Source organism: Falco naumanni, chromosome 6, assembly GCF_017639655.2.
Source record: "Falco naumanni isolate bFalNau1 chromosome 6, bFalNau1.pat, whole genome shotgun sequence".
Taxonomy (NCBI): domain Eukaryota; kingdom Metazoa; phylum Chordata; class Aves; order Falconiformes; family Falconidae; genus Falco; species Falco naumanni.
Window position 1 is genome coordinate 88594060 of NC_054059.1, and position 12502 is coordinate 88606561.

The window sequence follows — 12502 nt, forward strand, 5'->3', positions numbered from 1 at the left end:
TACAGATCCCTGTCCCATGCTGCCCTATGACACTACATTTATTAACAGGCAACAGTTCCCATCCTGACCATTTACAGTGCGAGTTCCCAGAAAGTTTCTTTGCACAGTGCAGCGTTACTTTTACATTCTTTAAATACAATATTTAAACAGCAAAATGCTAGGTCCGTGTCTGGAGCCAGCGGAATTTTGTAGCTGCTGGGCTCCTGGTTCAGGATAGAACAGCTAGAAGTGCTGAAGGGGGGGTGGGAAACAAATTTTGCAAGCAGTGGAGTCACCATGACAAAAAATAATTTGTTTTTATTTTAGATTCAGATTTCATTACTGCACTCAAACTACTACAACTGGGCTTTGAGTTATTATACAATCCAAACTGTTTCAATCAGAAACTCTAAGACTCAGTGTGCAATGATTATTATTAATAATAATTAGCTCCTTGGTTTCTTGATAGAAAAAGGCTATCAACAAGCATTTGTTTAACCACAACAAAAGTATAATTAGCTTATCCCACTTAGTAAATCTGTATGCATGCCAACTCATACCAAACTGCTACTTTTACAAAAAATTGCAATAATACAGATCATTTTTCCAGTCCTTTTTGCACAAAATTTATTTACAATGTATACATAAATGCTCCATGATGGGACTATGGAAAAAAAAAAAAACCCAAAAAAAAATGCACACATGACTGATGTCTTGCCCAGAAAGAAAGTCAACATATTAAAAATAAATCTTCAGTCCATGTTTCGAGCTGCATAAAACAGGAAGTGATGTACAAGGTGGTGGTTGCTGCATGGGGACAAGGATGCTCTGATGTGACAATTAGGCTTCAAATACACTGCCTTTCCGTTTCCATGCTTCCTCCTACCAGTCTCCTTAAGACACTGCCTGCAACAGCTGATTAATCATTGTTGATGACTGCAGTTTTTCCCATCCTTCCCGATTTACATCTGTTCAGGCCAATTCAAATATGGTGAGTAAATGAATTAGACATGCAAATTCACGCCCCAGGCTAGAAAGAGAGAGAGGGAGAGAGACAGGGAGAGAGGGAGAGAAAGGGAAGAAAGACAGAGAGGGAGAGGAGGAGGAGAGAGGAGAGAGAGAGTGTGCATGGCTGAAATCCTAGGATAGAAGAAAGATTCTTCTGCCTGACATAGTTATTTTAATGCTCTAAAAATCCTGCAAATAAGCCCTTTCTGTCATTTGCAGGATAAGTGTAAGGCTTCTTTTTTAATGTAAGGAGGCTTCTGGAGGAAGTGAAGAGCTATGGAAACAACACACATAGTGTGGAAAAATTTCACATTTTTTTTAAAAAATCTATAAGAAACAACGTAATATGGATAACAGTATAATAGCATTTTACAATATTTCACTCTTTGTTCTCTTAATGTCTTATATAGGTATTTAGCATGTCCCCAGAAGTTGACTTCGGTTGGTGTTTTCCTGCTTTTTAGGGTCCCTGTGAAGAATCGGAACGTCCCTTGGTCCAAAGTTGACGCCAAGAACTCCATAGTCATTGCAGAAAGACAATGTTTGAAATCTACCGTCGCTGCAGACAACGCGTATTTCCCTTAAGCTACTGAGCATGAATGTCCATCACTTGTCCGCTCACTGCCGGCTCGCCGGGATGAAGCATTGTGGGGCTTGATGCTGACATGGGCATTCCAGGGTGGGGTGGTCCTCCATGCATCATCATCGCTGGGTGGTGAGGGTGTCCAGGAATGTAGGTATGCATGGGGGGGCCATGACGCAGCTGAGCAGGATGGGGGGGCATCTGGGGTGGGGTATAGCTTGGCTGTCCCATATTCATACCCATTGGACTACCCCGCGACACATAATCCCCTGGCATACTTTGCAGCCCTGCGGAGAGAAAGAGGCGGTGGTGAGCTGGGGGGGGGGACGGACACGGGCTGCCGACATGGGGCCGCGAAGCTCCTCCGCTGGGGCACGGGAAGGCTGGGCTCGAGCCCAGCACGGGATGCGGAGTCACGGCCGCGCGAGTGCAGCTGCCTTTGTGGGATCGGAGCCTACACACGGACTCACAGCGACGGCAACGGGAATGATGCCCAGGTCGAAACCAAAACCAACAACCCCCAAGAACATCCTTCCCCTGCTCCAAATAAGAGAGGTTGGGGAGATAAAGCTGCTTTCTGCTTTTACGGTTAGGACCGTATGTGATGGAGATGTTTCGGATCCAGAAGCGTGCCTGATGATGACCGGTGTCACACGGGGTGGTGGCACCAAGGTGGGGAAGCCCTGCGAGGGCTCTCAGGTGGGCTCCATCCCCCGGGGCCTTGCTGCACCCCCCGCCTTCCTCTCCCCGCTTGTAAAAGCGTGCTGGGAACGCAAGGCGGGGAATCTGTAGCCGTTAATGAGGGGCTTGGGAGGGGGAGATGGGTTAAATCGGCGCCCAGGTTTGTCAACCAGTTATTTATTTAGCTCTCGAGCCCGATTGCTTGGAATCTGTCCCGAGTATTTGTGCCATTCAAGCAGACGCTATACAGCAAGCACATACATCGCGGAACAAAGGCTTCATATGATGCCGAAATTGATAGGATTGCTAAGGACGATTGTTAACTCAAACCTGTATTTTTAAACATGTTAAAAAAAATAATACATATACATAATCAATACCAGTTATCAATTAATTCTCTCCCCCTGCTCACTTCTGTCTGAAAAAATCAGACACGCAACTCAGTCAACCTTTCAGTGGGTTTGGGAGAACAATAAGAAAAAAATTGGACCTAAAACAATAAAACCTCCTGCTTTCTGTGGGCCTCTGCCTTCTGCTTGGATTGCTGTAGCTGATGGGAACTGACAGGTGTATTGTTTCGGAGAGCTATAAGCTCCATAATCATCAAGGGTGAAAGGCATACGCTATTGCTAAGTAGGTTCAATTGGCTTTAGTTCTAAGTAAGAGCGCGCTGTGAATGCGCCGAACACCTTGGAATCAGGTCTCAAGGCTCTAGCAATGAATAGCTGCTTAATCTAGCCTAAAGGAACAGTTTTGAACTAATGAAAATTGCTTATAAAATATACTGTACTCACAGCTCTTTAATCAAAAAAGATGATAATATTTTTTGTAATAACCTATTAATTTAATTGGTCACGAAGCATAAAATACATCATTTAAATTTAATTGACCCAGAAACTAAGAAACAATATTTAAATTAACTAAGCTAGAAATTTCCATGATGAGGTAATAAGGCTGTTGCATTCCCAAGCTCAGAGGAATGTTTTCACAGCTAATTGTTAAAACTTAGTTTTCACTCGCGCCCAGAGAAGATGACTACAAAATACACTTGGCCTGGGTAACTTCAAACCCTGAGTTCACCCAGGCTGAGGGCAAAACAGTGGTGCTGAAATAACTTGCTTTTAACTCCAGAAAGAGAGCAAGAGGAGCAGCATCACCACCACTTCAACATGGTACCGGCGCCTCGGTGTTTTAAACTGCTTTTACTCTCTAAAAAAAAAAGCAAACCCCAAACAACAAAAATTGGTATAATGTATTTTCCCCTATAAAAAGACAAGAGGGGGAGAAAAAAACCCCAAAACTGGGACAGTTTCTCTAGGCTTTCTTCGCAAGGCCTGCCACTGAAGATTGCATTAATGATCTCTATTTTTGTATACTGAATAAGTCAAATCCATTTGTCACACTGCAAGTGATGGCATACTTAATTTGGATATAGTCAATTAGCCTGGGCTAAGCTCCATAGCCTGCTGCGCACACCTCTATTTTGTATTCTCTCTTTTTCCTTTGCCACACGTAATCCCATTATGACGGACAGACAAAGAGAAATAAACTTGAAGAAAAAAAAAAAATCAAAGTTTCGTCCATTGCCTTCCAAAACGCAACTAAGTGAAGTCGCCTTTTTCTTTTTTTCTTTTTTTTCTTTTTTTTTTTCTTTTCTTTTCTTTTTTTTTTTTTTTACCTACGAGAAGTCTCTGTTTGGCTTTTTTGGTGTCTTGCAGGTTAGCGGGAGAAATGTAACTCATGCATCAACTGCAGTTAGACAGATTTATGACACTTTGGGGACATGCTCTTTCCTCTCCCTGCGCTGCTGCAGACCGCTTACATTTTGCAAATCAGTCTGTTGCCAAGACGACGGGCTCCCCCACCTCCCCGGCTGCTTCTTGTTTTGTCATGTGCTCGGGGATGGATAATAGCATCAATGTATGGCGGCGTCGATGTACGGCGGCGTCAATGTACGGCGCGCGCGCGCACGGGGGGTTTGGGAGCTTGGAAAGCTTGAGCTGAACCGGAGGGAGAGAAACCTGAAGGAGCCCAGGCGTAGGATGGATGGATGGAAAGGAAGGAACAAGCATGAGGCTATGGGCAGGGAGAACATAGGGAAATGCAAGGAGACAAATATCCCTCGGACAAAGTGAGAACAAAGACCCCGTTTGTACTTACTTCCCCCTGGCTTTGCCATTGGTTACCTAGGTGAAGGTTACATGTAGTGCCACTGCCCCTCCATGCCCATATTCATGCCCATTCCACTCATAGGTCCTAGAGGGAGATAAAAATCCAAGAAGATGCCAGAGAATGAGCAAAGTCAACAGATAGTGCCAAAAGCCCCTTTCCAAAACACAGCAGGGCAGAGGGCGCGGGACCGCTCGAGCGGCAGGTGCCTGGTGTCCCTCGGCGGTGCTGCAGGCAGGCAGAGGACAGGCGAGGCAAGGCAGGCGGCTGAGGCGGCGGCGGCGGTGCGGTTACCTGCGGTGGCACGACCGAAGTCACCCCGTGGGTGGGCGACGCTGCCCCGGGGGCTTACCTGGCGCTCGGATGCCCATGTGCTGCTGGCCGTCCATCACGAAACCTCCCATCGGCTGCCCGTCGGGGTTATAGGGTGTCCCTTGACTTACTGGAAAAGCGCAGAACATTGCTTTTTAGCCACAGCCAAAAGGGTCACCTCCTCCTGTGGCGTCAAGCCACGGCTACTCCCCCCGAGGCCGCGTCACACTGCTATCTATGCCGGCTCGAAAAAGAGGGAAAAACCTCAAACTGTCCAAATTCAGCGGCCAGGCTAACCGGCTCGCTGGGCTTCGGCCCGGCTTCCTCCGGCCGGTTTGGGACTGAAGTTAGCGACTCGAAAGCTCAAGACATGAGGAACGCCAGCTCCAGCTGCTGCCGCCACTGACGTCAGTGCCAAGACCTGTACAGGAGCCGGATTTTATGGCTGGAGTAGTCACACTGAAATCGCAGTGTGTTAAATTACGCCTGCGTGCCTTCCTACGAGCAGGACCTGAACGCGTCCGTGCCAGATAGTTACCTCTAATGACAAAATAATCAAACGTGCTGGGAGAGGGAGCGTGGCCCAGAGGCATCTCGGACAGCGGCTCTGCATAGTGCAGCAGCGAGGCTCGGAAAACAAAACCGACTGGGAGTAACGGGCTACTCCTCGGTGGCAAATACCCCCACAGAGCTGCGAGCCAAGACGCCAGGCAGAACCGGCACTTGGGTGAAAACCTAAGGCTTTTCTTTCCGAAAAGAAAACTAAATCCCCCCAAATGCTCGGCGACCCCAGAAGACAGCTCCCCAAAAGAAGAGACAAGGGGCAAAAGGACCCTACGCAAGGACCACTACCTGAACTCCGGGTTTTAACTGTACATTAAAAGCCGGCTTCAGAAGTAAGCTGCCTTGGGTTATTAAAGCACATAAAGCTCTACCTCACTGAATGTCTTTGAACTTTACTGAGTCCCACAAGCGATTCTGACCCCTTTGCCCTTTTGACAGGTAATAAAGTTTACAGCAATTCCACACCAAGCCATGCACCAGGGAGTGGTCACAGGAGCAGAAAGAGCTGGGAAGGAAAACTCCAAACAACTACTAAAAAACATTAAAATAACTTTAATTCCGAACATGTACGGCAAGTCCGGTCACGGAGCGGATCCTTTTATAGTTCCTTTTTTTTTTTTTAAAAAATAATTTCGATGTCTTTTTTTCCTCCAAACGTTTTAATCATGTTAAAATGATTAGGGTTGTAATGAAACAAAGCTGGTTGTATTTTAATTGTCAGTCACTCCCAGCATTCATTTCTCATTTATTTACCAGGTAATGGACCTCCCGGTGAATGGCTTGAGGATGGTTTTCGCCTGCGTGACTTGAATACAGTTACTACTGGGGACTTGCCTGCTCGATTGGACTGGTCTATCATGGGCTGAACTATTCTTCTTCTAGCATTAATAAACCTGCAAGAAAAAAAGAGAGGAAAGCAAACAGTTAGGGAAGGGACGACTGGCACCCGTCCCCAAGCCCTCTCGCCCCGCCGCCGTGCTCTCCGCCGGGCTACGCGGGGATGCAAATCCTGCAAAACCTCTAACCCCGATGACCTCTGAGAGCACGAGCTTGGGGTTTCCGAGCTGATTTATGTTTGCCTGCTTTTTACCACAGTTGGACACTTCCATTTCATCTTTTCATGGGGGAATTAGCCGAGTTTTCAGGAAACAATACCAGCAACGCTCTTCTCAATTCAGAACGGGGCATGCACACGCACAAAAAAAAACGGGTGAAGCCGGCGAGATGCTCGTGAGGGCATCTGCTACCTCCCCCTCATTAGTGCCATTTCTGCCTTATGTCCTCTGACTTCTTTTTCCAATTTTTTTTTATCAAAACCTGCCCCTACCTCTTGCAAACCTAATTCCCTTTTAATGCCCACTATTAAGATAATGAACTGTGATGGCAGAACCCCATCAAATGAGGGAACGTCTGGAGTTTTATCACCGCTAAGTCACACTGCTGGGGACTTCAGAGCCATGCATTCCTCCTAGCCATTTCTTGGTGGGCTTTTTCCCCCCCCTCTCTCTTTATGCAAAGTCTGAGGGGTCAAGGCGAGGTCATAGCTTTACAGTAATTGAATTTATAATCCTGTTTTCTCCAGCTAGGCCTGACCATTTACAGCAAACATCTTGTTAAACTGTAATTACTGGACTACTGAAAATTCCCCACGAACAATGAAAAGCAGATCTTTGGAAAGAAAAAAAAAAAGGTACAGTCATTTTTAAAAATAGCCATCTGCAACCGCACGCCTTGCGTTCTTGTAGCTCCTCGCCTCGGTTCCTCTTGCAGTGCTTGTTTGGGAAAGGAACGGTTAAAACAATTTGGAGCAAAAGAGAAGAAGGAGAGGGATCATAAGTGCCCCGGTCTCCTCTCGGGCAGTCCTCGTGGCGCTGCCATCGGGAGGCTCGAAACCATGGCTGGGAGGCTGCGTCTGAAGGGCATGAGAAGAACTTCTCTTGCGGTTTTGCTCATCAGAAAGCTTAGCTAAAAACCATTTGGAAAAAATCTCCATTGCGATTTGATCACGGCAAAGCCTCGTAACCAGGCTTTACATTCTTTACAAGAAAGAAAAAGAACAATAAAGATGCGTATGCCACAATATTTACTAGTAAAGGAAGAAGCGTGAGCATGGGTAAAACCACAAGGCACTTGCACAACACAATGGGAAAGTCCACAAAGTGCTCTACTGGGTGCTTGTTTTCACTGCCTTTGCTTGAGGTGGCTTAGCAGGAGCTCTCCTAGCGCCCAGAAAAAGCCACCAGGCCCTTCCCACAGGAAGCAGCTCTGCCCACCCATTCCCCTGCACTGGTGGGGAAAAGAATCACCAACCGCCGCCTGAAGCTGTTTGTTTTGCCCTCATCAAAAACCAGCACCCATTTCAGCCTCCTCCTGCCACCCCTTCCCCACTGAGCCCCATTCCCCAAAGCCCCACACAAATTTATCGAGATGTTGAGTCCTAATCAAACCTATCTCAAGCAAACGAGCTCAAACGCACCAAGTCCCGGCGCCGATCTGGAAACCTCACACCTGAACTAGGTCATGTTTTGTCAGCAACAGCATTGGATCAATTTTTCTACACATTTCCAATAATAAAAACACCCTCAACTCCAGCAAACAGTGTTGCAAATCAGTTTATCATTATCTTGTACAAACCATGAAAATTAGAATCATGTGAGCAGAAGGTTAGACTAATTCTCCTTTCTCATTATAAGCACAGGTGTAGCACAAACACCATGTGAAATAAGCAATTAAAAAAAATCTGCTTTTTTTCCCCCATTAGCTGCCTTAGCTCCATGACCAATTAGAAAATTGTTTAATATCTGTAATCTGCATTTGCAGAAAGCAATTTCCACAGTAACTCTCCTAAGCAAAACAACAACACAAACCCCCATGCCCCAGCCGTTCCTTTTCGCAAGCCTGGCAGGCTCTGGCTGCCTTTACTCCGTCCTTCTCCTGCCCTATTGCCAGGACCTGTTGCCGGGGCAGGAGGGCAGGGGTTTTGGTAGCCCTGAGGCTGGCTGGTCACCAAAAAGCGTTTACCCCAAAGAAACCCTGAGCCACACTGAGCACGCACACCCCAGCTTCACAACCGTCCCTTTTCCTCCAAACTACAAGCGCTTGTAAGAAGGCGGCGGAGGGGGATGTGTCTCACAACAAACTACATAGCTAGAGCTCACCAACAATTATCCGCAAGACGTGCCTACGGCAAAATGTATTCTCACCTGTTTGCCCCACGCTACGGCTTGGGATATCTTCTTTAAGAACATTTTACACACAGGTACTTAACAATTATCTTCCTCCTACGCATTCGGGTAAGTATTTTCTATAAGTAGCAATTCTGCCAAACAGCCCAGTGTTTGGATGTCTTTGGGGGGAATTCAGACGCAAGAACATTTTCCTTCTGGGCAAAGTAATAAAATGACATTCTCGCTCCTCCCACTAGAAGTCAAATGGAGGTCAGCTCCCCATCCTTGTATCTGTTTAAATAAACTGGTCCAGCTGTTTGTTTCCAGGATGCCCTTTAACCTTCTGTCCCATCCTCCCTGCCTTTGTAACAGAACGCTTCACTTTGCATTATAGTAGACTCCAAACCACTATGCATTAAAAAAAAAAGAAGAAAGTATTCACTTTCAAGTTTCTTCCTGCATCCCAAACTTGGAATTCATAAGAACCCATCAGATTAAAACTATTAATGTGGCTTGCCTTGAGAGAACACAATGCAGCGCTGTTACGTTTATAAATCACATCTGAGAACTCTTTGCAAGCAAAATTGCTAATTAGCTGTGGCTGCAGAAATATACGGACATGGGGATCATTTCTTCATACTCTCTGTTTTTTCCTTTGATAGAAGGGCCAAGATCTTTCGATCACACTCTGAACTTCCAAAGCTCCAGGCTGACGTAACACCGGCAAAAATGATGGAACAGAAAAGCTAACAGGAAAAACCTCGCTGCCCCTTTTCCCACGTGTTCACATTAACTTATCTTAAGAGAAAGAAACTGCAAATCACCCTAATTTTTAAAAGTTCAGAGGAACGAGGACCTAAAAAATCATTTGCGTATTAAGTGCTACTCAGACGGAGTATTATCAAAATAAAGACTCAGCACAGAACTTAATCATTAAGACAGCCGCCTAGCCTTACTGATGCACAGGCTCGGAGACTGACATGAAGTATTTTTCCCCCTACCAGTGCTCTGTGCATTGGTACCTTTGCTCTGATGTGGAAAGGGATTTTTTGTTTTGGGTTTTTTTTCCCCCACAGAGCAGAATCAATAGTGGCACAAACAACATGAGGTCCCTCAGGGTATGAGTTGTCCCCATCTCCCAGCCCAAGGAAGGCTGAGCACTCCGCAGAGCAATGCTCTGGGTTGGGTTTTTTTCCTTTTTTCTTTCTTTTTTTTTTTTTTTTTCCCAAGGGGAAGGATCTGGCATAGAGGAAACATCTGAACAGTTGGGCAAACACAGAAGTTTAAAGTATTTATTATTTTTTTCCAGCTAACTTTTCCTCGCCCTTTCGGATACACGAGACTGTGCTTTCCGCCCTGTCCCGAAAGGCAAGAAACCCCCAGCTATTCCACCTGCCTAACCGTAAAGAGGAGGGGGAAACCCTCTTTTCTCCAATTTGCATTTTACTAGGATGTTTTCTCTTAGGCTTCTTGCCCGGGCTCTGTCTCCAGAGGTCACCGGCAGCCTCCCCACTTGGTGCGCGGCCGGTCCCAGGAGCGAGCTCCAGCCCCGGCCCCGGGGACGCAGCAATCCGCCCCTGCACCCTGACCTTCAGCCTGGCCGCCCTCGCTGCCACGCACAAGTTTTGTTTCTTCTCAGCAAGAGGCAGCAAGGCTGGTGATGACAAAAGACTTATTTTAGTTGGAAATTGGCTACAATAATAGCAGCCAGAGAGCAAGGAGTTTCGGAGGGTCACCAAACCCCCCAAAAGGCACAGCTCGCGAAGGCTCAGGTTACAGCCCAAGTGACATTTTCTGCACAGATCTGTTCTTTCTCCCTTCCCCTTGTATTTCACTTCTGTTGAGTGAATAAAACAAGACCTTCCTCCGCTGCCACGAATTTCCAAAGTCACCTTTGCTCAAGAATCCACAGAGCGATCGTGGGGACTTCCAATTTGCAGTCTTTCAATGAAATTCAAAGGAGATGCTGAGACTTCAGCGGTATAATGAATTTTTCTCTCCCCCCAGCCCTCCCACATGAGGGGAGTTTCACACCATTACTGACTTCTGGTACTTGCAGTTGCAGGCTGCTCCCTCTCAATATTGCCCCAAAGCGCAAGAAGTCTGTGTATCACCATCAGTGCCAAGAAATTCCCGAAAATCTCTCTGCCTCATTTTCTCCTTGAGCTCCTTCTAGCAAACCAGGCGTAAAGACAACGAGAAAGCCCATGGTACCTACAAACCCCGGTGCTAAACTCTCTATTGCCCCTCTGAAAAAAACAGTATCCCCCCTGACAACAAAAAAATCATCATTTTTATAACAGAGGCCAAAGGAACCAGAGCCCTTCAAACTGGCAAATAATTCACTTGTAAAACCAGCCGTGCTCTTTGCTGCATACCCGGATCCTTCATTTATACAGCAGTGAAACAACCTTCTCTATTCAGCACTTAATTCCTCAACACTTAACAGGTTTATCTCTAATAAAAACAATTTAAATGGAAAGTGTGTTATAAACGGGGATTATTACACTTCAGTAACTGCTTTATGCCTTATTTTAACATATTTTCATATTTTCCTGTGTATTTGTTTTCCAGAGCTTTTTAAAGGAGTCAGTTAAAGAAAAGAAAAAAAAAAAAAAAAACCTGTAGAAATTATTTCCCCGAGTACTTTCAAGTGTTTTAAAAACAGCCTTAAAAGTAGCAAGCTCCCTCTGCAATTATGAACCAAAAAAATAACGGCAGACTTCTGAATGGTAATCACATCTCCCCATCCCTAAAATGAGAAATAAATGTTAAAAGAGTGCTTACTGCTGTTATTAGAAAGTTCTGATCCTGAAGTCAGTTAGTGAGCTTAATGACCCGTAACTACCAGTCATTAGCAATCCATGCTCTCTGTGCTCCCTTTATTTGTAAAGAAAGAAAAAAAAAAAAAAATCCAAGATACTCGAGAAACTTTGTTCAATTTAAAGTCAAACCTTATGAAGTCATGTTTGGCAACTTTTCTTGGTTTCTCCTTCTCCTCCTCCGAACCGAAGACAGTTTAGGACTGCAATACATCATTTACAACACTAAATGGAGGTAGGGAGGGAAGAGAGTACACGGGGCTGCTAACTGCCCACTCCAGACACGTAATATTGGAATATGCTCCAAACGCAGCCAGTCCACCCGTCAGGAGGATCGGGAAGGTCTCCTGAAAGCTCTCCTCTCCCTCCTTCCTCCTCCGGCAGCACCAGCGCCAGGGACTGTACATAGGGCCGGGGGTGTCGCAAGACAATATTGAAGAGAAAACAAATAAAATACTACGCAAAAAACTAGTGATGAAAAACCACTAATTAGCTGACAAATTTGATGTAAAGCACTAATGAGAGCCATGTGTGGTTCTCCAATTTAGTTTTAAAAATAGCTTCTGACTTCAAGCATTACTATGTGACCCCACCGACGGATTCACGTTGTGCATTCAGAAAAGTTGCTTTCAAGCAGGAGAGTGCTATCGAACCTCTCGCCAGCCAGCCCTGCTAATGCAGCGAGCAGGGCGAGCGCAGAAATAGCAAGCAGGGCGACGGGCTCAGGTAAGCGCTCCTGGAGGGAGCCGGCCATGCCCTACATTTTGGTCGGCCCAACGGCTCTACCCTTGGTCACCTCCTGCTCTTCTCCTGAGCCCTCAAGCCCGGCTTCCCCTCCTGCCCCGTGCCACGCGTCCCTCCCCGGTCACTGTGGGATGCACCCTGCCTCCAAATAAACAGGCGAGACTGGGGGGCCACCACCTGCCAGGGACACCACGGGGCTGTGGTGACCTCCTCGGGGTGGCAGCGAGCCCGGCGGTGGCTCCGGAGGGATGGCCGGTGGCCTTCCATGAGGGAGGTCCCACACGCTCCTGGCCCTGCTCTGCCCCCAGCCCCACCTCTGCGCGGGGCTGACGGCCAGTGGTTGCTCGATAGGTCTCTCTAGAAGAAAGCTGGGGAGGAGACGCTTCCCTCGTCTTGCAGAACTGTCCCTGTTCTGCAGCAGGAGGGGAGCTAAAGCCTATTTGTATTTATTTGATTAGTTCTGAATGAAAAAC

General features: G+C 46.5%; 1 protein-coding gene across 5 annotated transcripts in view; it reads right to left on the minus strand.

The window, feature by feature from the left end:
- Positions 1–277: 277 nt before the first annotated feature.
- MEIS1 (Meis homeobox 1) overlaps positions 278–12502 on the minus strand; it is a 110280-nt gene continuing 98055 nt past the window's right edge. For 3 of the 5 annotated variants that reach the window (XM_040598460.1, XM_040598461.1, XM_040598458.1), the window contains 3 exons: positions 6131–6189; positions 4773–4862; positions 278–1857 (listed from right to left, as the gene is read on the minus strand). In XM_040598460.1, the coding sequence (XP_040454394.1) occupies positions 1574–1857; positions 4773–4862; positions 6131–6189 (433 nt within the window). In that variant the 3' untranslated portion in view covers positions 278–1573. Of the gene's footprint in view, positions 1858–4411; positions 4508–4772; positions 4863–6130; positions 6190–12502 lie in introns of all 5 variants that reach the window. The other 2 variants (XM_040598463.1, XM_040598462.1) reach the window with 1 other exon arrangement.